The sequence below is a fragment of the Protopterus annectens genome, chromosome 1.part0, assembly GCF_019279795.1.
Source record: "Protopterus annectens isolate FY-2018-M chromosome 1.part0, PAN1.0, whole genome shotgun sequence".
NCBI lineage: Eukaryota > Metazoa > Chordata > Ceratodontiformes > Protopteridae > Protopterus > Protopterus annectens.
The window spans coordinates 619,409,085-619,435,717 of record NC_056725.1 but is presented as its reverse complement, the minus strand read 5'-3'; the positions used below and the strand labels follow the sequence as shown (position 1 = coordinate 619,435,717).

General features: G+C 39.4%; 1 protein-coding gene across 3 annotated transcripts in view; it reads right to left on the bottom strand.

Annotated features, from left to right (window-relative positions):
* The window catches only part of UBR2 (ubiquitin protein ligase E3 component n-recognin 2), a 5,196,118-nt gene that overhangs the window by 2,805,198 nt on the left and 2,364,287 nt on the right, over nucleotides 1-26,633 (bottom strand). For all 3 annotated transcript variants that reach the window (XM_044061864.1, XM_044061881.1, XM_044061872.1), the window contains exon 19: nucleotides 12,190-12,312. In XM_044061864.1, the coding sequence (XP_043917799.1) occupies nucleotides 12,190-12,312 (123 nt within the window). The remainder of the gene's footprint in view (nucleotides 1-12,189; nucleotides 12,313-26,633) is intronic.

The window sequence follows — 26,633 nt, the reverse complement described above, 5'->3', positions numbered from 1 at the left end:
AGGCGAGATTGACAACTTAACATCAAATTTTATAATTTTAAGATTCTCAAGAGAAATACGATTAACTACCTTGGTTCCAGATAAGGATTCAATGAACTGGAAGTTCTAACTTAAAGTTCCTCTATACAACTACTTTTAAAACTTGTCATCAGTACATAGTCTTTTGCACTGACTGAGCCTAGAAGGAAAATAAAATTTAGAATTATGCTGAATTATAAATCTGAGAAAACACAACATAAGCTAGTATTTTTAAGAAAGGACGGTGTTAGCACTTAATGGGTCCCAAGCAAAACAAGCAAATGTCAAGTTGTGAGCCCCATGGACAATTCCAGTCCAAATATCAGCCTGTCACTGCAACGTCTCCTAATCGACCTTTTAGTTCAGGTTGTCGAAGTTTAGGAGTACTCACAGACGGAACTATAGCTACAATGCTTTTACATTATGACAGGCCTGTGTAACATACTAAGCTTGCCCATCTCACAGAGAGACATTTACAGTGACTGACACTGCAATTGTAATACATTACAACTCTAAGTACAGGGCTACACAAGTGAAATGGTGCCCTATGCACTACCTATTATTTTACCCTCCCACACACCCAGACACAGACACACATGCACATCCTTCAGTGCTGCCCCCCCCCTACCATTTTCCTCTATCCCGGGCTCCCCATTACTGTCTTCTGTTTCTCACATTTTGTCTTCCTCTTCAGCTTTTTCAAGAAGCCACATCTTTCTGTGCACTTTGAAGTACATTTTAATTTTTTTTTTAACAACCTTTTCATCCGAGGATTTCAATAAAAACTGGCATTAAGGAAAGCATTTTGGTGTTGTTCATCTTCACTTTCCTTGTATCGTTTCAACAATCATGCATTTCAAGTGACTACATCATACAAATACACAACATTCCTCTTCACACAACTATACCATCCAAAGGCAGCTAACTGTATACATGGTTGATGTGGGACTGTGATGAAAACTAAAAACAAAAATAATGACTGCTGTAATGTGCTCCAGCTTGCTGATCCAAGACAGTACATTGCCCCTATACTAGCTATGGTAACCTTGCACACCCCTGAGGTATTTGAGAAAAGCAAAAGAAACGATAAGAACACTATCCTGAGCCCCAACACGCAAGTTACAGCAACAGACATCTGAGCTGGGCTGGTTTTTTTTAACAAATTATGTGGCTGAGGGCACCATTAAGTTACTGTCAAAATCCATTTCTACAGTCTGGTGGGTGGGGGCCACCAAACACCTCTAGAAGTTCAAAGTGTCTGAATGTTTTAAGAAGCATTTTATGCCTTACTTTTGAAATATATTTACTTAACTGTACTTTTCATACAGCTACCCAGTAGAGTTATGTATGTGCCTGGCATTAATGTATGTGTGATGATGATAATCAGCTATACTGTTTATACATATACAAAGATACAGGACACAGGACACACACAGAGAAAGAGAGAGAGAGAGAGAGAGAGGGAAGGCATACAGACTCCACACAGAAAAAAAAAACACAGCTAAGAACTCATACAGAACAAAGCACTGTAAAATGCTAATGCTAATCTCTGTACCACAGTGACAATGTACAGCTCTTTTCACACAAATCCTCTGCTGCCAAACAACCAGAGATTGCCACGTTTCATGTGTAACATCTATTTTTGTGATAAGTGAAATAAATTATGGCCACCTTATTACTCAAATATACTGAAGCCACCTCTCCCCCCCCCCCCCAAAAAAAAATGTAACTTCAATGCCAATGATGCTGGTGCTAGAAAATGAAAGAATTTGTAGCCAAGCTTGTTATTACTCTTATACTGCAACCTCCACACACACGCACGAGCATAAGCCATAGTAATACTAGTTTTACAGTGATTTCAGCAAACAGCAATATAGTCACATCAGATCAGTGACGGTTGTTTAGCAGTCATCAAGCTGCAGGGGAAAGTCACTTTTTAGCTTCATTGACGAGTAATGCATACCTGTCCCTGTCCATGATTTCAGGAAAGTTCCAGATTTTTGCCCGGTCCATTGTAAAGAGTTTGATTTGCTAGTAAATCATTCAGGATTACAGTCAATAAATCCAGACACAAGAGTTTCATACTCATTACTGCCTAAATAATGCAAACCGATGCAAAATGCATTATTCTGTTAACTTTTTAAGCTAGAGTAATATTTAAAAATGCTTATGATTTTGATTCCAAAATGGTGGACAGCCTGTAAGCACGCTGACAGTGCAGCTCCTGCATTCCTATACTATAATCTGACTTCAAACCAGCGCATCGCTTAGGAAAAGTATACCAAACATCAATGGATTAAAGCAGAAATACGAGTACTTGTTTCATATTTATTTTTCAAAGATTCTCTCATTCTGAAGGAAAAATAATTACTTGTTGGAAACAGAGCCCTGAACAGCATGGTGTGGATTCTTCAAGGCTAACAGGCCTAATAAGACGAAAGTAACAAGAAAAACAACTTTCATAACAAGACTTATCATTTAAAATTCTGCACTACTACTAGGAATCCAACTATACAAGATTAATGGAGAATCAGCCAGATCGGATGGAAACTGTAATCACAAAAAACAAACTGTCTGCAATTACTACTCCTGAGAAAGAAACCACTTCTAAAAGGCAAAAAATTAACAAGCAACAAGAAGAAGCTGATAAAATGTCTCAAAGATTAAAACAGGAACAACCTTTAACACTGGAGAATCTGAAAACTGCTTTACAAACAGAAGTGCAGGGTTTCTCTCATAAGCTAACTACATTTAGCTCTACTCTGGACCGAATTGTGCTTAGGCTTGAACAAAATCAAGCTAAAATTATGGACAATGAGCTAAAAATAAATGAACTGCAACAAAAAGCACAAACCAATGACACCATAATTAAAGAATTACAGCAAAAAAATGTTAGACTTGGAAGCCAGAAGCTGGAGAAATAATTTTATCATAAGAGGTATTCCAGAGAGCTTTGATAATTCACAACATATTCCAATAATAAAATAAATATTAAGCTCTCTTCTGGATAATAAAAATCTCCTGGATGAGATGGTGATCGAAAGAGCTCACAGAGCTATAAAGCATACACAAACAAGTGATCTTCCTGGACAAATCTATATCAGACTGCTTAATTCAGCACATGTTCAACAGATACTGTTAGCTTATAAGATTAAAAAGAATGTTACATGGAGAGTGCATAAAATTATGATTACTCAATATCTCCCTTTACAAATTAAAATCGACAGAAACTCAGCAAATACTGCAATTACCTCATTGAAAATAAGATTCGTTTCCAAATTAGATATCCTGCAACTTTAACATTTTATTACAAAAAAGAAAAAATATCGTTGGAAACACCTGACCAGGCAAAATCCACCTTTCTGCGTCTGTTCAAAGTAAATCCTGCCTGAGACAACTCTTTTCATATCTTTTGATCCAAAAACAACATTTGGAAGGGTAAACAAGTGCTACAGCTCCAAAGAACTACAGGACAGAAGAATATATCACTCTTATGGGAAATTTTAAACAAATGGATGTGGAATGTGTTCTAAATAACTCTGCTTACTTGCCTGTAAAGAAAACCTCTTTGCTACACTGTAATACTTAAGGTACTGTCTTTTAGTAACTGCCTTTACATTTAAAAGTTACAAAGCTACCTAACACTGTCTGCATAGAGAAATGACTTTAAAGTGCATTTACAGCTTACAAAAAAGAAGTGTTAAATTACATTTAAAAAATGGGATATAACCTTTGATATAATAGTTTAGTGTAAATATTAGACATAAGTAGTTTTAGTTAAAATGTATACTCATTCTACTGGCATAATCATTGAGTTGCATTTAAGTATGTCTATGAGCAAGGTACAAAAACATTTCTCTTTTTTTTCCCTTCCTCTGTTTTTTCAGTTGATGGTACTGGTTAATTATTAACATATATGTTTGACAGTGCAGTGTTAAATGAAGATTCCTATATATAGTTAGTTGCTGTTAGCAAGAATAAGGCAAATGTTGTTGAATTTTAAAGTGCTGCTTTCTTTAAATGTTTAAAATGTATAATGATTATTCTGCTGACATAACCATTGAGTTACTTTTAAATGTGTCTATTAGCAAGGTATAAAAACATTTTTTCTTCTCTCTGATTGTTCAAGTAGATGGCACTGGTTAATTATTAATATATGAGTACACAATGATGGATCTATATGGCTTTTGCCAGCGCAATGTTAAATGAAGTTCCAACACATTTTAAAAAAACACAGTTAGTTGCTGTTAGTAAGAATAAGGCAAATGTTGTTGAATTTTAAACTGCTGCCGTCTTTAAATGTTTAAAATGTATAATCATTATTCTACTGGCATAACCATTGAGTTACCTTTAAAGGTGTCTATGAGCAAGGTACAAAAACATTTTCCTTTTTTTCCCCTGTTTGTCCAGTAGACGGCACTGGTTAATTAATGAGTTCCCAATGACTGCTTGTATGGTTTCCAATACATTTTAAAGAACCACAGTTAGTTGCTGTTAGCAAGAATAATGCAAATGTTGTTGAATTTTTAAAATGATGACTTTTTTAAATATACATATATTGTACTTGGTTTTTGAAAATATTGTTTTGTTAACTCTTTAATAACTCTTGAAATGTTAAGAATTATAATATGTTGCTGTTACTACAAAACTTTTTATAAAAGCTACTTTTCCTTTTCTCTCTATATAATATCTAAGGGTACAATTAATATAATATTTTAAGAAGCATGAAAATGAATATGCAGTATATAAATAAAAGGAGTGGGATGGGCACAGTCTGTTAGCTGATGACTGTTCACATTTGGAACAGTATGGGTATTACTGACATCCCTCTGATATACATCTACTCCTTCTTGTTAAAAATAATAGTTTCTTTTAGTTTCTTAACTCATGCACATTTACAAATACAGAGGGATGGGTGGTTAGGTACCTATTTAGAGTTTAGGAGTATAGAAGTCACAACATTTATTCTTAAAATAAATACACTAACAGAAAAAGTTTATAACTGTATTTTTGTGTATCAACTAATGAGTAACTTAAACAATAATAATAAAAAATGATAACCATAGACTCTTGGAATGTTAAAGGGATGGTAGATAAAAAGAAAAGAAATTTAATCATGCACCTCACATACCAAACTAAGGCTGATATAACTTTCTTGCAAGAAACTCACTAAGATGACCAACTTTGGGTTAGGGAAAGGGAAAGAAAATGGGTTAAAACAATAGTTGCTGCAAATTATAGTTCTTTGTCCAGGGGAGTGGCCATTATAGTAAATAAATCCTTCCAAGGTGAGATTATTTCCTATGAAGCTGACTCAAAGGGAAGATGGGTATCATTTACTACTGAATATCATACTTTAAACAAACCATTACTCTTTCTTAATATATATAGCCCCTGCTCAAATCAACAGCTCTTCATATATGAAATCTTTAATATATTAGCCAAATACCCAAATCATCTGTTTATTGTAGATGGGGACTGGAATGTTTTACTAAATCTAGATAAGGATAGATCGCATAAAAAAAACAGACAGTCACAATTTACCACTACAGCACCTGAAGAATTATAAAATACATTTGAACTAGTGGAGCCTTATGTTAAATTTCAATATGATAAAACAATAGCAAGATTCACTTTCTTTTTAGCCACTCAAAAAACTTGGTCCAGGATAGATGCTTTTCTAATTTCCCTTGCTTTCCTTTCTAACAAATTAAATTATGCTGTATCACCTAGAACTCTTTCAGATCCTTCCAAAATTAGACTTTTAACAAACTTTCAAGCTCAAACAAAATATTTCCTATTTCAATACATGGACGTTGAATCCTAAAATTATACAAAACCAAGAAACTACACAAGAAATTAAGAATGTGCTAGCTCAACTTCAAAATGATTTTATATCCGATCAAATTCCATATGACATACAATGGGCGACTACCAAGGCGGTCATCAAGGGTATTATTATTCAAAAATCTGCATGGCTCAAAAAAAAGTATAACAATCTTAAGAATTAGTTCGAGTGTCAAACAAACACTGCTGAACTAGAACTTCAGGAAAAATACTTGAGGAAAAAATAATTGATTGGCAAAAACAATTACACAAACACTATTTAGAAAATAACTCCTCCTTAGAATTAAGGTCAATATTTCAATATTCAGAATGGGCTCAAACACCATCAAAATTCCTAGCTAGACTAATTAACATAAAAAGTGGACCTCCTAGGATCAAAGAAATAAAATATAAAGGACAGGTGAAATATAAAGATCAAGATATAGTGGACGCTTTTGAAGATATTTATAAGAAATTATACATCATCTACAGACAGATTTGAGGATTTTATACATAATATAAACTTTCCACAAATTACAGAAGATCAAAGGAAACTCTTAAAATCACCGTTATCATCATCTACAGACAGATTTGAGGATTTTATACATAATATAAACTTTCCACAAATTACAGAAGATCAAAGGAAACTCTTAAAATCACCGTTACATTTAAAAGAGATAAAAGCTGCAATAAACAAACTAAAATTAGGTAAATCCCCTGGGCCTGATGGATACACATCGGATTTTTATAAGCTATTCATGGAACCTATCTCCAAAGTGTTATTAAAAGTTTTCAACTATATAATACAATATGGTATAACAGACAAATACTTAAATAACTCCAAGACAGTGTTGATTCCTAAATCGCATTCTGACCCAACAGATCTAGCAAATTATTGACCAATAACCCTCATAAATACTGATCTTAAGATATTAGCCCATGTTATAGCAAACAGACTTAGAATATACTCCCCTCTATTACTTCCCAACAACAAATGGGCTTTATGACAAACAAGCAAACAAGTGACAACACCCTCCTTTTGGATACCATTGCAAGACTACTTAATAGGGATAAATGCCCCAGATATGCCCTTACAGTAGATGCAACTAAAGCTTTTAATAGAGTAAACTTGCACTTTCTCTTTAATATACTGCCTTTATATGGTTTTCCTCAAGAATTCATTAAAATGATCCAGGTTCTCTATCAGAAAGCTTCTACCACTATACAGGTAAATAAATTTATAACTAACCCTATACTCTAATCCAATAGTACAAGACAAGGATGCCCTCTTTCACCATACCTATTTAATCTTTATCTAGAACCCCTCCTTTTGTTTATTTCACAAAAAAAACTTTCATCATATTCCCAGAATCCACAATACAAATCTTATATACTCGGCCTTTGCTGATGACTTAAATATATACTTCCAACTCCCCACTACTGAACTCTCAAAAATACTTGAAGTTATTGATGAGTTCTCGGTAGTTTTAAATTATAATTTAAACTTAAACAAGTCACACATATTTCCCCTCAGTCCTATAGGGCATAATTAAGTGTACTTTCCTATGAGTGAGATCAAAATAAATTACCAGACAAAATATCTAGGAATAATATTTACTTCAGACTTCAAAGATATTATAAACAATAACCTAACTACAAGGACTAGTATTCAAAATTATATGGATAGATGGAAGAACATTAATATGTCCCTACTGTCAAAAGCTAGTGTTGTCAAGATGAATTTTCTACCAAGAATACTCTTTCAATTAAATGCTACCTTTTCAAATATTCCCCAAAACTTCTTCCTTGCCATGGAAAAAGCTATATCAAGATTCTTATGGTATCCCAAATCTACCAGAATTAAATATGCAAAGCTTGTACTCGCCAAAGATAAGGGTGGATTGGGGTTACCTGATTTTAAGCTTTATTATAGTATAATTACTGTATACAGACTAATACAAATAATCAACTATGACTCGTATATAAATACTTGGACTCCCCAGTGGACCAAAATCTGGTATGAACAGTTGAAAACCCTTGGCTGTAATATCAAATCCTTACCATTCTTGAATTTAAACTAGGCTAGCATATACACGAATAATTTACACCCACTAATTAAAAACATGATTCTTACAACACAGAAACTATTTAAATCATTGCAATTAGCTGATGCTTTTGCCCTTATACAACCGTTACACCTAAATCCTAATTTACTAATAAATAATAAACCAGTAAATCTAACAAACTACCCCCTGATAAAAGATTACACAATATGGAATATATACCAATGGAAAGACTAACATGGGGCAAATGAGACATGAACTCAAACTTCCTATGAAATATAGTATTATCCTTAACCAACTTCATCATCTTATAAATGCTAAATTCTCACAAATACACACTGACTTACAGAATATAGATTTAGTTAAATTAATACTTGAAAATCTTGCGATTAAAGGAAAAACAATTTCTAGGACTTATAAAATTGTAATAAGTGCAAAACATCAGAATTCTTTATTATTTTCAAACTATTGGCAAACGAAAAATCAATCACTGACGGAAAAAAATAAGAAACTAGCCATTGAAAATACAATCAAATTCATTCCTTTCAAGAAGCTGTTATATACACAAATTATGGTAAATAATCTATATTACACCTTATCTAAATTAAATAAATTCAATCCTAACTTTTCGCCTATATGTCCCCATTGTCCGGATCAAGCAGCTGATATTTTACATGTCATGTGGAATTGTACTAAGATACACAACTTATGGTGTTCCTTGAGAGTGAGATTAGAGAAGATGGGATATGAAAAATCAACCCTTACTTGGGAGACAGCTATATTCTACATTAATATCAATCAACTCCCAAAAATATTAAAACATGTCTTTATTACGATGTGTGCCCTTATTAAATTCTTTATTACAAAGAAATGGAATGTCCTGTCACCAATTATATGGGAAAATTTTAGCAATCTTGTTATCAAATATAGCTCATCTCACAAATTAATTTATTCAAAAACAAAAAAAACGCTATTGCCAAAAATATTGGGGTTACTTGCTAGATATAATTCTTGACAAATAAAATTTGCATACAAATTGTCATTAAAAGCTAACCTTTAAATAAGAAATGAATGTAGTACAACCAGTTTTTCTTGTATCTTCTCCCTTTTTTAGTATATGTGTAACTAGATATTTTCCCTAAACATACAAATAAATGGTTAAATTTCTATTTTTACTTTATATATAGACTATCTCATTCCAACTATCCCTTATGAGACCAAATGAACATAAGAATTCTCATACTTTACTTGACGATGTAGTGACTTCTTATGTATAATTTTCTCGGAACGAGATTGTTGTCTGTTTTCTTTAGATAGGTATTTGTATTGTTTACTTGTGTTTTTGAATTACCGTATTGTTGTTGTTATTTGAAAAAAGAAAATTGAAATAAAGAGATTTTGGAAAAAAAAATATAAAAATGCTTCTGATTTTGAGCCTTTATTCTGCCATTATTTTAGCTTTGCACAGAATTCTTGAGCAAAAAAAAAAGTGAGTTATAGTATTTACTGTCCTACCAGTATTTATAAAACTCCCTAAAAGTGAGAACCATCTCTGAAGATTGGAAACATTGACTCTTCTTAAAATCCAGGGTTAACACTGGGATAAGTTCATTCTAGGCTGCTGATCTGTAGTGCTTACTGTGCTCATTTTCATTCACTGATAACTTTATCCTAAGAGAGTCATATCACAAACCTTGTTTTGGAAAATGAATAATATTTTTTTCTGCTCATAACCCCCGGCTAGCGGCAGCTTTTGCAAGGCCCCCCCACACACACAGTCAAGGATGACTGGAGGGTCCCCTTATTGCATGTGCCTAAATCTGGCAATGATGTTAGTTTTATTGGAGAAAACGCTCACCAGCAGGATTTAAAGTCATACTATGTCATCGGTAAAAAAAATAAATAATAAAATTATAAAGCCAGCTACCTGATAAACCACTGTTACTACACCAACAGATATCTTCAGGTTTTAAAGGAAAAGTGTTACCGATCCTTAGGATTCTTCATCCTATGTGTTATTACCCACCTGGTATTTTAAGTACACAAGTAAAGTGTACTAGCATTTGTTAGTTTAACAAACATGAAACAAAATATCAAAAGAAAATAAACTAGGACCAGTGGGTCCCCAGCAACTGCAGGATTCACTGATGTCTAAAGTCGACTAAGTTTGAAAGAAAATTCTCTAGTAAGGAAAGCCACAGAGGAAATCATGCATACTAGGCAACTCTGTTCCAATTCACAAGCTGAAGGCTGCTTAGTGGCACGGCTCTGCTTTACAAGGCAACAACAGTTTGAGCGAAAAATATAAATACAGCAGACTGCAGAAACTAGAAAATATGTGCCACTAAATACTACTGTGCTCCTAGTACTTCAGAGGGGGAATCTGCACAACAGAATTGGGTAGTGGGTCAAGCTTTACCCTCTACAGACTGCCACTCCAAGTAAACAGAAGTGAACATGTGCACTGGAAAGTGCGGCTGTTTAACCGTGTGTGTGTGTATACATAATATATGTATATATATATATACATATATGTATATATATATATATATATATATATATATATATATATATATATATATATATATATATATAATGTATATGGATTCACTTCAGAAGCTCGAAATACTGAAATCTCAAATTTCAGTATCTCGAGCCCAAGAAGCCGAATCCATACAACAATGAAACCTGAAAACCGCAAAATTCAAAACCTCAAATACCTGAAATTTTGCGGTACTACTACTACGCACACACCATTCTCCACACAAACACACACACAATCTGTCTACTACATGAAAAGCAAGCCCCCCTGCACCGCCCATGTGAGGGGCAAGCCTCCCACACCCCCCTACTTAAATATTCTCACTCCGAGGTCTCACTACATACAAACACACGCAAACCACCACCACACAAACTACATTCTCCTTGTATACACACATCAAAGCAACAAAACACACTGACACACACCACAGCCCCTACCCAATCCCCTTAACACACACACACATAGATACTTACCTGAAGACATCACCTCAGCGGAAGTTTAGAAGCGTGAAATTCAAAACCTCCAGTATTCGAGGTTTTGAATTTCGCACTTCTGAACTTTCGCTGTTCTGTGGATTTAGCTTCTTGGGCTCGAAATACTGAAATTCGAGATTTCAGTATTTTGAGCTTCTGAAGGGGACCCATATATACAAACACACATTTTACATTTTATAGATAGATATATATACATATATATATATATACACACACACACTTTTTATCTGGTACAAACGGGTTGCAGTAGGAGTGCATGCATGTACAGGATGTGGGTCTCATGGTGTTTGTACACGTCAGTACAGGATGTAAGCCTGTGTGTGCGGTCTGTGATGTTACACAGGACAGCAGGGTACAGCACAGCCATAATCTACAGAGCTGTTCTGTTCTAATTTGTCTTTTCCTTATGACAGTGCCAAAGAAAGGTACAAGAGTGTGTGTGAGCGTGCGCGCGCATGTCTGAGGTTCTGTGCCTTTGTGTAGTCTGCTAGGGCTTACATTAATAAGGTGCTAACTGAGCATTGTAAAGCTGCTCAGCTGAGAAATTCCTTCTCATGCATGTTCCCACTTAATTAATTGGTACATTTTTGGGAATTTGCATGACTAAATTGCTAAGTGGTGCCGCAGCAAAATTTAGCTAATCATTGTAGTGCCATTCTTTACAAATCCCAGCCAATTTTATTGCTTTGCACCCACTAAGTATCAAGATAGGCTCTTGCTTCTCCCATGACTCTAAAATGAATTAACGCATTACTGTCCACTAGCAATCAGTTAACTGTCACAATCCTAACTGATGTCAGGTTGGATTACAACCACCTACACTCTGAAAGAAAATGTAATGTGAGAAAATCTTTTCAGCTGAACCACAAAAACAACTTTTTGCACTTCTTTTTCAGATTAAGTATTTTTTCACACTTAATATGCTTAATCAAAGCAGTGAATACTGCAAATTCAGTACCCCTATTAAGTCAAAGTGCACAAAAGCTCTGTGGGGGGGGGGGTCTGCCTTTCAAGCTTTGCCAGCTTGAATAGGACAAGGCACTCCTCACAGCCATTGCTACACAAATGACTACAACCACAGCAAAATAAAAAAAAAATACTTCTACTGGAAAATAATAGAATATTTTATCATTAATGTAATGACATGAGTTATTCAGAGAATAAATACATGAATGAGACATCATCAGTAATGCCAGCAATCAGGCATTTAAAAAGCTTCTAAAAACATTGCATTGTTCTGTCTTACCTTGTTGGCTGCTTCAGCAGCAAATTTTTTGCCATATTCTGGGATACTAAAAAGTTGGTAGAGTTCAAATCGACTAAGTAATATCATAAGAAAATGATTTGGATCCATCATTGATGCCCCTGCCTTAAAAAAAAAAAAAAAAAAGTTAGCACATAAACAGCATTCAGTTGGCATTTCAATACAATGCACCATCTTTCACAGAAGCCTACTGTAAAATATTTAATGGAGATATTTACTATGATTATGTAATGTGTACCTGTCTCTCAAATGATTTTTAAAGGAATGTCAACACTAAAGACTCTCATTTCATTTAGAGAACAACACTAGTAAGACATCCTTGAATATGTAACTGAATGCATTATACAAGATCAGTTTCTGCTGATCAAGGAATGGTTAAAAAAAAATGCAGCTCTAAATCAAGGAGGGCAAGTCTTGTCCTGAATTCTATGTGCATAGTAAGTGAGATATGTGACAAGGGGAAGCAAAAAGAACTGACAAAAAAAAAAAAAAAAAGACTCCATGTCAAAGGCAACAGACAGTGCACATGACAATGTTTATTTCACTGTTTTAAGGATATGGTAAGACATCTCCCAACCATTCAATAGGTATTAAACCATTGCAGGCATTACATAACTTTCTCTATATGGGTCTACCTGATAAGACCGAAAAGCCAAAATTTTGAATTTCAGAAGACCGAGAGGAATCTGCCAAAACCTCACATGAACGAATACCCGAAACACCGAAAAACAAACTCTAGGTAGGTAACCACTTGTCCTTCATGGTGAACTTTGCCTTTTCTCCACTATAGTGCAATCTTGGAGTTGGTATATTTAGTTAAGGGAATGTCGGGGATGGGTGGGTTTTAATTTGCTTTGGTTTACACTTTTTCATTGTTCTGTGGTTCCAGATATGTGGTTACTTACCCAGGAGTTTGTTCGCCAGTGTTCGTTCATGTGAGGTTTCTGCAATTTTGTCTCAGTCTTGTGAGATTCTATATTGTGGCTTTTCAGTCTTACCAGGCAGACACCTATATATCTATCTATATATCTATATATATATATATATATATATATATATATATATATATATATATATATATATATATATATAAAGTATATGCTGCTTTAGTTGTAATGAAGTGTTTTTATCATTTTAATGCCTCCATGAACATCTGATTTCATTCCTAACAGCTGATATACAGATGCTACTTCCAACTCAGAGATTTACTACACACACACACACACACACACACACACACACACACACACACACACACACACACACCTATCAAACACACAACATGGCTTTCGACCCCAACACAGCACAACAGCCCTCATGGCCTTTACTAATATGGTCAATAGTCACAGAAATAATGGGCAATATGTATCTGCTTTATTTTTAGACTTATCTACAGCCTTCCATATGGTGGATCAAAATAAACTCAATGAGGTCCTCTCCAGACGTAACCTCAGTAACTCATCTCTTTTCTGGTTCCAAAGTTACCTTTCAGGACGACAATAAGCCATCCTATGGCAACAACTTTCCTCACTTCTCCCAGTCTCTACAGGGGTGCCACAAGGCTCCATCCTTGGCCTCCTACTTTTCTCTCTTCACCACCCAGCTCCATACTGCCACACTTCATGCATCACTTATACAATAAGCAGATGACTCACGTATGATATGCTCAGCCACCTCCCTGCAAGACCTGCATACCATAACTCAAGATTCCTTTTTGTCTGTAGAAAATTGGCTCACTGATTCTCAAGTTATACTTAAACCCAAAAAAACTAAACTACTTCTCTTCTACCCAACCAGAACTCCCTAACCCCAAGTCCTTTATGATCCATTCCAAAGACCAAACTGCCATACTCCCAACCACCCATACCAAACTGTTGGGAGTGGAAAATGACAATAACCTAAGATCTGATATCCACATCACTCAAGTCACAAAAAAGGTCCACAAAATCTAGGTCTATTATACAGGAATGAGTCATTTTTAAATACCAGTACTACAGCTACTACTGCCCGTACTCCCCTCCTCTCAACCCACCTATATGCTTCCCCTATACTAAGTGACCTCCGCAAAGCTGAGCTCTCCAAATTAAATTCTTGTTACAATAAAATAGCCAAATTTGCCACAGATGCTGCATACAAAATTCACCAATGTATATCACAAACAACTCGACTGGTTAGAACATCCCCAACTTCAACCAACTAACATTTGCCTTTAAACTACTACAGAAAGCAGATAATACCCCAGCTCTCCAAAATCTTATAAGACAACACACCTCCTCTAGATCCCTTCACTCAAATAGCAAACTCCTCCTTGATGTCAAAAAAGCCAATAACTCAGCTGGAGAATCACTCTTCTTCTATTATACTTCTAAAACTGGGAGCAACCTCCATCCACAATAACCAATAATAACTATGACACAGTTCAAATTCCTACTAAAATCACATTTAATTGACACTTGGCTTTGCCCTTCTAACCATTCTGGCTAACCCTACTCATAGCATTGATTAACTAAATACTGCTATTCAGCTTCATTAACCAAAGTCCACTATGTTATGGTCAACTATTGTACCTACACACAAACGTTCATACATTAAAACAACTACTACTCTCATCTCTCTGAAACATGCAGAATCATGCACGAGTCAAACCAACCCACCTCTAGACAACAGTAGGTTCCCAGCATTTAGCTCTGTACACATGCATTGTGAATGTGTCCAACTATTTTTACTGATTCTAGATACTAAACTATTTCTCCTATGTATCTCACTACATTTACATTCTTGCCTTTAATAACAATCTACTGTCTCTATTGTAAATGACAACTTTTATTACCTGTATAAAAATGTGCTTCTCTTTATTACTATAATTGTATAAACTGTATGTGCTTACTGTATTATATAAATCTTACTACTTATAACTGGAGTTTTCTCCACGGGCCTCTGCTGAAAAAGGGCCCGTGTCCAGTCAGACTTTCTCAGAAAACAAATGTTAAATAATTAGAAGTTATGTACTCACCATAACATTCCATCTGAGTAGGTGACTTCATTTGGATGCAACCTGTGGGTATCGGATCCGACCTCGGATCCGAGACGGCATTTCAAAAGCTTAGGATCCGAGCTCCTAGCTCCTCCCTCTACCCATAATCCCCTGCCAAGCCCTAACTGACCTCAGATTGAGTTTGCCTCTTGAATACTAGTATAAAAAGTATCTGAACACAGGAATAAACTCTTACTGTATATAGGTCAGGGGGATGGAGGAATAGTTGCATCAAAATGAAGTCACCTACTCAGATGGAACGTTATGGTGAGTACATAACTTCTAAATCTGAAGTAGGCAGACTTCATTTGTCTGCAACCTGTGGGACAGAGTCCCCAGCTACCTAAATCTTGGGCCGCCGTCATGGAAGGATGTTCCGGAGCACCGCTGAGCCAAAGGATGCTCTCCCCCTGGAAACAACATCCACCTTATAATGAGAAATGAAGGTATGAGACGAGGCCCAAGTGGCTGCTGCACAGATATCATCCAATGGCACTCGGGACTTAAAAGCGGCTGAAGTGGAAACTGCCCCAGTAGAGTGAGCTGTAACCCTCTGAGGAGCAGGCCTACCTGAAGTGTCATAAGCCTGCAGAATACAATTAGCAATCCATCTCGACAGTGTGACTTTGGAAACTGCTTTATCCATAGCAAATTTAGCAAAGGAGACAAACAGTTGATCTGATTGTCTATGACCAGCCGTTCTGTGAATGTAGAAGCGCAATTGTCTATGAACATCTAAAGAATGCAGCTTGTATTCTCCTTTGTTTTTATAATTGGGGAAAAACACAGGTAAGTTGATCGATTGATTAATATTAGATTCCGAAGAAACTTTTGGAAGAAAAGATGGATTGGTCCTGAGGCACACCCTATCGGGGAAAAAAGGAGAGGTAAGGCGGTTTGACGCATAGACCCTGGAGTTCCGACACTCTTCTGGCTGATGTGATGGCTACCAAGAAGTCAGTCTTTCAGGAAAGGTACTTTAGGATCTACAGAAGCTGCAGGCTCAAAGGGGGGAGCAGTAAGGGCCTGTAGGACTAAGGATAGGTCCCAAGGTGGTACAGCTTCTTTGACCGGTGGCCTCAACAGAAAAACTCCTTTAAGAAAGGTCTTGCAAAGTTTTGCAGTCATGAGGGGAGCTGACTCATGACCCACATGATGATGGGAAATCGCTGCCATTTGTACCTTTACCGTGGAAGAACTGGCCCCCTGAAGAAAGAGGTCTGTTAAGAAGTCCAGTACCGCAGACATTGGTGCCTAAAAAAGGATCAACATTGTTCTGAATCGCCCAAATAGAAAACCTTTTCCATTTGCTCCGGTAAACCTTCCTAGTGGAAAGTTTATGAGCCGCCACTAAAATGGCCTTGACAGGTGACGAGATACCGGGAGTCCTAATCAAGGATGGAACTGGAGCAGCCAGGCTGCCAATTTCAAGGTGGGTAGATTCGGAATCGGGAGTCCTTGAGGATGGGAAATGAGATCCGGGATCGGATCCAGAATCCAGGGCGGATTCACTTTGTGAGACCATACATAAGGGAACCAAGGCTGACAAGGCCAGAATGGGGCAATGAGAATCATTCTGCTCCCCAAACTGTTGGCTTTCTGCAAGAGCCTCTGCATTAGAGGTAGTGGAGGATAGGCATAAAGGAGACCGGGAGGCCAAGCATGCACCAGTGCGTCTCTCGGGCATTCCCCAGGTGGGGGAAGCAGAGCGAAGAAACTGTCGCATTTGGCGTTTGAGTGAGAAGGAAAAAGATCGCAACAGGGTTGCCCCCAGACGGCAAAAATCTTCTTCGCTACCAGAGGATTGAGAGACCATTCGTGCGGGGAAAGAATGGTGCGACTGAGCTTGTCCGCAAAGATGTTGGACCTTCCCGGAATGTGCGTTGCTACAAGAAAGCGTTTGGTGGAAATTGCCCATTCCCAGACTCTCATGGCCTCTCGACAAAGGGGATAGGACCTGGTTCCCCCCTGCTTGTTGATGTACCAGACTACCGACATGTCTGTCTGGATCGCAATAGTCCCCGTAGGAAGAAGGCTGTGAAGTGCTTGCAACGCTAGGAGCACCGCCCTCATCTCCAGGACATTTATATGCAACGAGGTCTCTGAACTGTTCCACGTGCCTTGGAAAATCTTGCCCGCAGAATGCCCCCCCCACCCGAGGCGAGAAGCGTCCGTAGTCATCGTGGCTAGGGGGAATGTTGCACAAAAGGGTCTCCCTGCTAGAGGCTCCGGAGACTGGAGCCACCAAAAAAGGGAGTCCCTGCATGCCTTGCTGACCACTATCGGGCTGTTGAGAGAGGAGTACAGCGGGGACCACTGGACCTGTAGGGTCCATTGAAGAACCCGCATGTGTAAGCGAGCATGGAGAAGTGGAATAGCTGCTGCCATTGAACCCAGGGCCCTCAGGACCGAAGCCACCGTCGGAAACGGTTGCAGGACTGCTGTGATATGACACCTCAGGCTGGACAGTCGATCTGGAGTGAGGAAGGCCCGCATTGATCTTGTGTATAACCTTCCTCCTATGAAATCTATAAGTTGTGTGGGGTGCAGTAAAGATTTTTCCAAGTTTACGGTGATGCCCAGCCTTGGGGCTATAAGGAGGAAATAGTCCCTGGCTGAGCAGAGTAGATGCCTTGATGATGCCGTCAGGAGCCAGTCGTCCAGGTACGGAAAGACCTGTAATCCCTGGAGTCTCAGGTGGGCCGCTACTACTGCTAGTACCTTGGTGAACACCCTGGGGGCAGAGGGGAGACCAAAGGGAAGGACCCTGAACTGGTAGTGGCTGGCTCCCAGCCGGAAGCGAAGGAACCTCCTGGACCGTCTGTTCATCCGAATGTGGTAGTACGCGTCCTTGAGGTCGATAGAGCACATCCAATCATTCTCCCGCAAAAGGGGGAGTATAGATTGTAGAGTGACCATCCGGAACTTTTGCTTGGTTACAGACAGGTTCAGCAGGGAAAGGTCTAAGATCGGTCTTAAGTCCCCCGTTTTCTTTGGCACCAAGAAGAACTGGAGTAAAATCCTGATCCGGTCTGATCTCGGGGGACGCGCTGGATGGCTCTTTTTTCTAACAGCTGCTCAATTTCGACAGCTGCTGCCTCCTTTTGGTCGGGTGGTACATTGGGGAGGCTGCGGGATCTGGGGATTTTGCTCAGGGGAATGGCATAACCTCTGGATATCACACGAAGCACCCAACGGTCTGATGTGATCGACTCCCAAGAAGTCAGGTGCCTCGAAAAACGCCCCCCGACTGCCTCCAGAGATGGACAGCCGGGCAACCCTTCAGGGCTGTTGCGTGGGTCTGTCAGAGAAAGGTTCTCTGGACCCAAAGTTCCTAGGAGCCCCTCTGCCTCTAGGATGGCGACCTCCCTGTCCTCCTCTGCCACGGAAGGACTGGTTATCCGGAGGAGGTTGGGACTGCTGCGACTTCCGGAACCACATCTTCTTCTGTCCCTTTTGGTTCTTCGAGAAGGACCTCTGGGGAGCTGAGAAGCAGACTCCGACGGCAGACAGCGTCTTCCCGTCCTTCTCGCTCTGGACTAACATTTCGCGAACGGCTTTGCCAAACAGGGCAGAACCATCAAAGGGGGCATTCGCGAAGGTCGCTTTGAAGGGCTCTGCAAAGTCACAGTGGCGGAGCCAGGCCTGACGCCTCATGACAAGGCCCGCTCCACTAGCTCTAGCGGCTCCCTCAGTTGCATGGGAAAGTAGCCGCATAGAAGTATTAGAAACTGATCTAAGAGTGGCCATTCGGGTGGAGTACATGTGCTTGTCCTCCGCCGACATGGACTCTGGGGGAGATGCCGCGTACTCTTTAATCAGGTCCCGCTGCATCCTGATGACATGTGCCATGTAGTTCAGCGCTCTCAAAGAGAAGGTTGCTAAACTAAACGCTCACTTCACAATGCGATCCATCGAGTGGGACTCTTTGCTCGGAGGATGCATAGAGGGACTTTTCTGGGCTAATTCCCTCTTTGTGGCTGCGGCCATCATCATAGCATCTACCAGGGGGGCCCTTGCTCCAATGAGTGCGGTCTGCCGGTGGACTCAGGATTCAATCTGGACGCTTGGGGACAGGCTCAACGGTGTATGGTTCCTTCCACGCTCTGGTGGAAATAAGGTCCACCAGAGGATCGGCAGGAGGGGACACCCAAGAGGTAGATGGGCCCGCCTCAAATGCCTCCAAGAACACAGACTCGTCTGAGGAGGCCTTGGGGGCAGACCACCCCCCCCCCTGATTCTAAGCATCTCCATAATGTCTCCAAAGGAGATGTCCTCCGGGGGTGACCTTGGGGAGCCCTCCCCTTCATCCAAGTCTGTGTCTTCGGTAATGGACTCAGGGGAGTCCACGTGTCTCCTTTTACACTTACGCTTCCGAGGCACTTCCTCGGGGGGGGGGGTCTGAGGAGTCCTCTTCAGCAGCCAGATGTTCCAAAGGAACTACTTGGGACATCGAGGCGGGCTGTCCCTGGGGCCGGCTGATGGGAGCCTGGCCCAGCTGCAAGGGAGTGCGGGGTGGTGCCGCGGCAGGGACCGGGGGTCCGGTAGTCCTCAACAGTGCCCTTTCCACTACGTCGAAAGCCGAGGGAGAGCCGGCCTCTCTAAGCCCCGAGAGCCAACCCCCACTCGGATCCGACGCATGGATCGGAGCCGGAGCCGAGACCGTCGGATCCGAAAGACCGGTGCGCTCCGACCTAGACGGTGTCGAAGACACACCAGCTCCCTCGGATCCAAGGCTAGGCCCTCGGCTCCGAGAGGTCGGGTCCGAAGTACCCGAAGCACTCAAGGGATGGATCGGATCCGAGGTGCACTGACCAATCGGATCCGAACCACCCCCGGATCCAACTCTGCCCGGCTCCGACAGCTCCGAACCCAGGAGACGGCTCAGAGAAGGAGCCAAGGGGGCGAAAAATGGGGTCGAAGCCCCTCCCGGTTGGGGGGGGGCTAAGAGCACTCCCATTTGCATCTGGGCCTGGATGAAACGCCTCATCATCCGGTCCATGTCTGCCTCTGACATAGAGAATGTGGATCTAGATGAGGTCACCGAAGCGGACCTAGAGAGCCCCCTCGGAGACCTCACTGAAGAGCTAGCCTCCTCCTCCTCGGGCCCAGAAGAGAACCGAGGGGAGTGGAGCCAAGGAGGAGGAGATCTAGAAGACACAGGAGAGGCCCGCTTAGACGGAGGGGCCGAGCTTGAGGTCTCGGCCCTCCGTTTGTGGTGCCTATCCTTGTGTCTCTCCTTCTGTCTCTCTTTCTCCCTAATGGTCTCCCTCTCCTCCGGCTTTTTGGTGGGAGGTTGAGTCCCTGCCGAAGAAGGGGAGACCGCAGCACCCAAAGAAGGCTGCTGGCTAGCAGGGGCAGAGGCCTAAGCCACATCTGGATGGAGAAGTCCCGCCAGAACAAGCTTCGACCTCCGCTCCCTTAAAGCTCGGGGGTTGAACCCTGCACATATGGTACAACCAGATGACAGGTGTTCAAACCCCAAGCATTTAACGCACCGAGTGTGGCCATCAGCTGGGGATAGCTTGTGGCCACACTCGGTACATTTTGAGAAAATTGCCTTAGGATTTTCTGCCATACTAATCCCTAGGCCTAACACACACAGTTGACACAAACACACCAAAAACTACGCAAACCCGAGAAAAAAACTACAAAGGTAAAGAGAGGAAAGCCTAACGCACACACTCAAACTGAATAAAGAGTAAAATTTAAAGATTTTTTTGTCAAAACTTATCTTCACAATTTAAACTGCCAGGAGCTCAAGGAGTCCGTTGCTACATGAAACGCAGCAAACGAAATCTGAGGTCAGTTAGGGCATGGCAGGGGATTGTGGGTAGAGGGAGGAGCTAGGAGCTCGGATCCTAAGCTTTTGAAATGCCGGCTCGGATCCGAGGTCGGATCCGATGCCCACAGGTTGCAGACAAATGAAGTCTGCCTACTTCAGATATAAATATTGTCTTATGAGGATAAAAAAAAATTCTGTTTTGTCTACAAGTATCAGAAGACTACCATTTTATTTTAACAACTATGACCACCACTACCAAACCTAAAAGTAGTTACTACTGTAAACATAATAAGCTGATGAGGCAATATTACAGAACTCATCAGAGACAAGCATTTACACTTAACTATACAAACTAATTTAGTCTGTACAATAACTGAATGCAAAGCAAAATACGTGCAGCTGTTGTTAGCAAATCATACCATTTGATTCCTACTAACACTGAATCATTATAACCTACAACACTTAGAGGTGACAAATTTGGTTCTGCAATACATGGCCAAGAGTGGCACAGTGAAGCAGAAGTTAATATTGTTTCCTCATAGTACATCATTCTCCAATTTGCTGTCAACTGGTTACCTTCTTTGTCAAGTCTGCACATCCTTACTGTAAATTGTGCCAGCTGCTCAGGTTTGACAAGCACTCCTCCAAACTGCCAGCAGTGAGTGTATGATTGTGGGAGGTACGCACACATCCTGCAAAGGATTGGTCCCCCTCTCACAATTAGTTTCACTGTTTTATGCTCACATGAATGCCAGAACAGGCTTCAGCTCCTCTACATTCTTGAACTGGTTTAAGCAGGTTATCAGAGAAAGAATAAATGAATGAGTACAAGGCTTAGTCCGCAGGTTTTGTAAAACTGTATTTCTGCCATTATGTTTCAAAATAACAGTGATAGCCATTCCAGCTACTGGAAGGCTATAATAATTAGGAACGCACCATGTCTGGGTATGGAATGTTTGGGTATTTACTCATGTTTGGTGTTCAGCCTCATGGCAAACTAAATGCCAGGTGTGAGTAAACTCCACAGTAACCTACACTCTATTATGATACAGTTCTACTATACCATACATTATACTTTACTGCTTTTTTCTTTTTTATATTTTAATTTTTGTCTAAGGAATAAAATAGTTCCGAGTCACTGTTTCTATTTAAACAATATCTATATAATAAAATAAAAAAAGCAACATGGAATAGGTTTGCTCTATAGCACACAAGGATAAAGCTCTGAAAGCCACCCAAATGACCTGGGAACAACAGCAGCCAGTCATGAAGATTGGTAATAACTAATGCTGACTTAACCCATTATGGGGTAAGGGTGGTTCTGTATGCTGCAAAGCCATTATATAATAGATAATCATCATATACTACAGATGGGCTGGGGGCATGTACTTGGTCTTTTCTAGCTACAGAGGCCTTTACTGCACCGGTGTAGGAGTATACATACACACTTGACTCCATAAGGAGAGGTGTAGCATGGCATAACACACAACAGCTTCAGCGGCAGGACTGGGTCAAAAGCTGGACACAACAGCTGCTTGGATACAACTATTATCATCATCTCTTGACTCTGAAAAGGAAAGTTACTAACTGGTGCAATCTGTGGCTAGGAGGGTAAAAGGTTAGAACACATGAGAAAGCTAGAAGAAAAGCATTTTAAAAAGGCAAGATGAAGTAGGCTGATTTACTGGTCTTTATTTAGGCAGATATCTTATGCATGAATGGCAGACCTGGACTTTGTATGCCGGAAATTTGAGAAGATAACTGTTCACATCTGCTCAAGATTAAGCATATGTCTCTACTCAGACTACAAGGATTACAGGATAGTTCAATATAAAAAAGCTGACATTACTGATAAAATTCAATGAATGCAAAATTATGTAGAATGCTAATCCAAAAACATTCCCGTATTAGTCTTTATTACTTAATCCTGCTTAACAATTACACAGACAAGATGGAAGCTTAGAAGTTAGGAGGGAAGAAAGTGGTAAAGATTTGGAAGGTTTTGTTTAACATTCTAAAAAGGAGGGACAGTACCAGCATCATGGGCGGCACAGTGGTGCAGCGGTTAACGTTGTCGCCTCACAGCAAGAGGTTCTCCAGTTAGATTCTCGGCTGGGGTGCCTTCTGTGTGGAGTTTGCATGTTCTTCCTGTGTTCGCGTGGGTTTCCTCCGGGTACTCCGGTTTCCTCCCACATTCCAAAGACATGCATCTGGAGCATTTCTCCCTGGGCCTCCGCTGAAAACAGGCACTGTGGAACCTAGTCGGACATTCACGGTCAACAAATGTTAAATAAATAAATAAAAAATAAATAAAATCTCAGAAGAAAGCTGTGGTGATGGCAACCAAGACAGGGTAAAGACACTTCACACCCAGCTTCATACAGACCAATTTCAATTTTAAAACATGATTATAAAGTGTTTACGTCTACACTAACTAAATAAATTGCAAAGGTATTGCTAAAATTGATATACAAGAATCAATGTAGTTTTATAGAGGTGAGTCTAATATTTGACAACATTAACAGAAAACTAATGAAGCAGAGTATAAGGAGATACTGACATTCCTGGTAGGATTTGATGCAGAGAAGGCATTTGATTGAGTCAGACTGGATTTTACGAGTAGTGCAATGCTAACATTTGCATTCCCTTATATAATAACGGGGGTTAATTAGGAAGGTATATGAAGAGCCAAAGGCAAGAATTAAGGTGGGACAGTTTCTCTCAGACATAGGATCATAGGTGTACACTAAGCTAACGATCACAGGGGCCCTTTATAAGCCTAGCCATGCATTATAAATGTATTCTGCAAATTGTTTTGACCCTTAACAGGTTATTTTAAGGGGAACAGGAAAACCAGAGTATGACTTACAGAGTGCCTCTGTCCATTACAGAAATGTGTGCTAGACCTGGGGTAAATTTCCAATTTCCCATCCACTGGTCTAGGTTATGCTTGAATAAGGTTAGGGAAGAATTCTGCTTCACATGGATAGGCAAACCTGTTCCAGAGGAGGTGAATTCTCTGAGTTACATACATGTCCCTCCATCATGTCCTATTTATGTTACAAGCAAGGCTCAAGTCCCTAGATCAACTAATTATGATGCTATTGGTTTTGTGGCTGTGCAAAAAGTCCATCAGAGTGGAATCCAAAGATGCCTTGTATGTCAGGCACAGATCACCTCTCAACAGTCTATTTCAGTGAGGAACCACTGAGGGCATTCCAGTTGCTGCATGTGCCTGGTCAGGTAAATACTGAAAGGGCAGTGTACTCAATGACATGGCTGATGAGGGCAGAATACAGAGAAACTATGACCTCCTTGGACCTAGATCCAATGCCTCTGCTTATAAGTTGAGCAACACAGAATGATTCCCTAACTACCTTAGGCATATGTTGATTGAAGCCAGGTTACTATCCACATATGTCCCTAAATCCCTGAATGAGTCCACTCTGAGCAGCATGTTATCAATGAGGTAGTTTTCTAGGGTGGTAGACTTCCCAAAGGGTACTATTATGCATTTCCTGACATTGAATTTAAAGCCGTGGCTTTGGCACAAGTCATTTGTCAGTATTAGTCCTTCCTGTGTAATGTTAGTATCTTAGGGGGAATTCTATGACTTCTATTTTACAGTGATCTGCAAACATGGACAGCTAGAGGAACTGTAAAAAAAAAACGGAAATTAAGAACTATATGATTTGTTAGGGCAAGAGCCTGTGTTGACATATAAAACTGGGAAAAAATTCAAACTATTTGAGGGTGGACATAGTGTTACATCTACAAATAGGGGGATTGGTCCCCAGGGCATGTGTAAACAATGTTTATTTACAATAAGGGAATGTAGTTTGATTTTGGAAAAAGTGTTACAGACTAGGATCATTTTTCACAACAGAAATTGTGGCACTTGTAGAATGATTTATTTAGGTAAATGTGATTGCTGTCGGGCTTTCTATACAGGAAAGATGGAAAAAGACTTGAAAATCAGACTACATGAACATTTTTATGACATTACTATAAAAAAGGAGACGAGTATCCTGTATAAACATTCAACTCTTTGCAGTAATTTTACTCTATTCACATTTGGTATTCTAGACAGCATAAAATTGAATCCTTGAGGTGGTGACTGGAAAAGGTTTGAAGAGAGAACTGATGTGGCAGCTTCGTTTGAATGCCACTTTACCCCGCCCCTCAGTTTAAATGAACAAGTGTCCCTGAAACCAATATTAAATGAGAAGGCAGCTTCCATACAAATAGGTTTACTTATTTTTCCACTTTATTGTTTCCAAATATTTTTAAATGACTGTCTAAGACGAACTTTGAGGAGAGAGATAACCTAAGTGTTTTATTTTTAATAGATTTTTTTAATTGGGGGGGGGGGGTAGTTGTGGAATATATGGATATGTATTATCTTTTCAGAAAAGGAATGGGAGTTTTAAGAGTTATCACTTTATAGAAGTATTTAATTATTTAATTGATTAATTTAGAAAGGGATGGAACTTTGTTAAGGTATGTATAGGTGCATTGCATTTTGGATGTGTATCTGATGAAGTTTCTTTCTATGGGATGAAAGCACTATTCACTGTTGGAAGTTTGATTCTAATAAATTGTCAGCTTTGAACATTTGTGAGCGTTCAAGTGGGTATTTTTTATTTTCAAATGAATTCAATCAGTGTGGTCAAACAAAGAACCCCAGACTCACTGACCTAAGCATTCAGATCAGGTAAGTAAAGGGATATTTGAGTTGTGTATTAAAAAAAATGCATATATATACATCTATACATACACACACACACATATATATATTTATACATGTGCGCATACACACACACACACATATATATATATACACACACACACACGTATGTGTGTGTGTGTGTGTATATGTATATGTATGTGTATGTGTATATATATATATATATATATATATATATATATAAATATATACATATATATATATATATATATATATATATATATATATATCTCTACAGGTCCACATCACATGACTGAAACTCAAAATACCGAAATGCATTTGACTGAGTCCACAATCCCAAATGTTCAAATACTGAAAACTCATTTGACTGAATTTCAGAACACTGAAAGCTTAGAATGCTGAATTGCAAAATACAAAATGTTAAGCCATAGATATGACATGCGTTTCCCTTCACCTGTGAATTTCTTAACAAACAATGCAAAGATCCATGAATACCAAACATTTCATCACAAATAACATTAACATTCACAAAGCGTAGGTGCACAATACCAAATAAACGAGGCAAATATCACTAACAATTCACCTCACCAAATGAAAACTACAAAAGAAAAAATGGACACTTAAATCACCAACAACTAACTCTTTCTACAATTAAAAGCTACTTATTTACTTTATTAACAGACACCGGATGACACAAAACCAAACAAGGAGGGGGGGCTATACTCCCCACACCCCCCCAAACTATACATACTAACTCCAGGATCGCACTACAGTGGGGAAAAGGGCATATATCCTTTACTTACCTTATACTACTGCATATACTGCCATTTTATATTTTGCAATTCAGCATTGTAAGCTTTCAGTATTCTGAAATTCAGTCAAATGAGTTTTCAGAATTC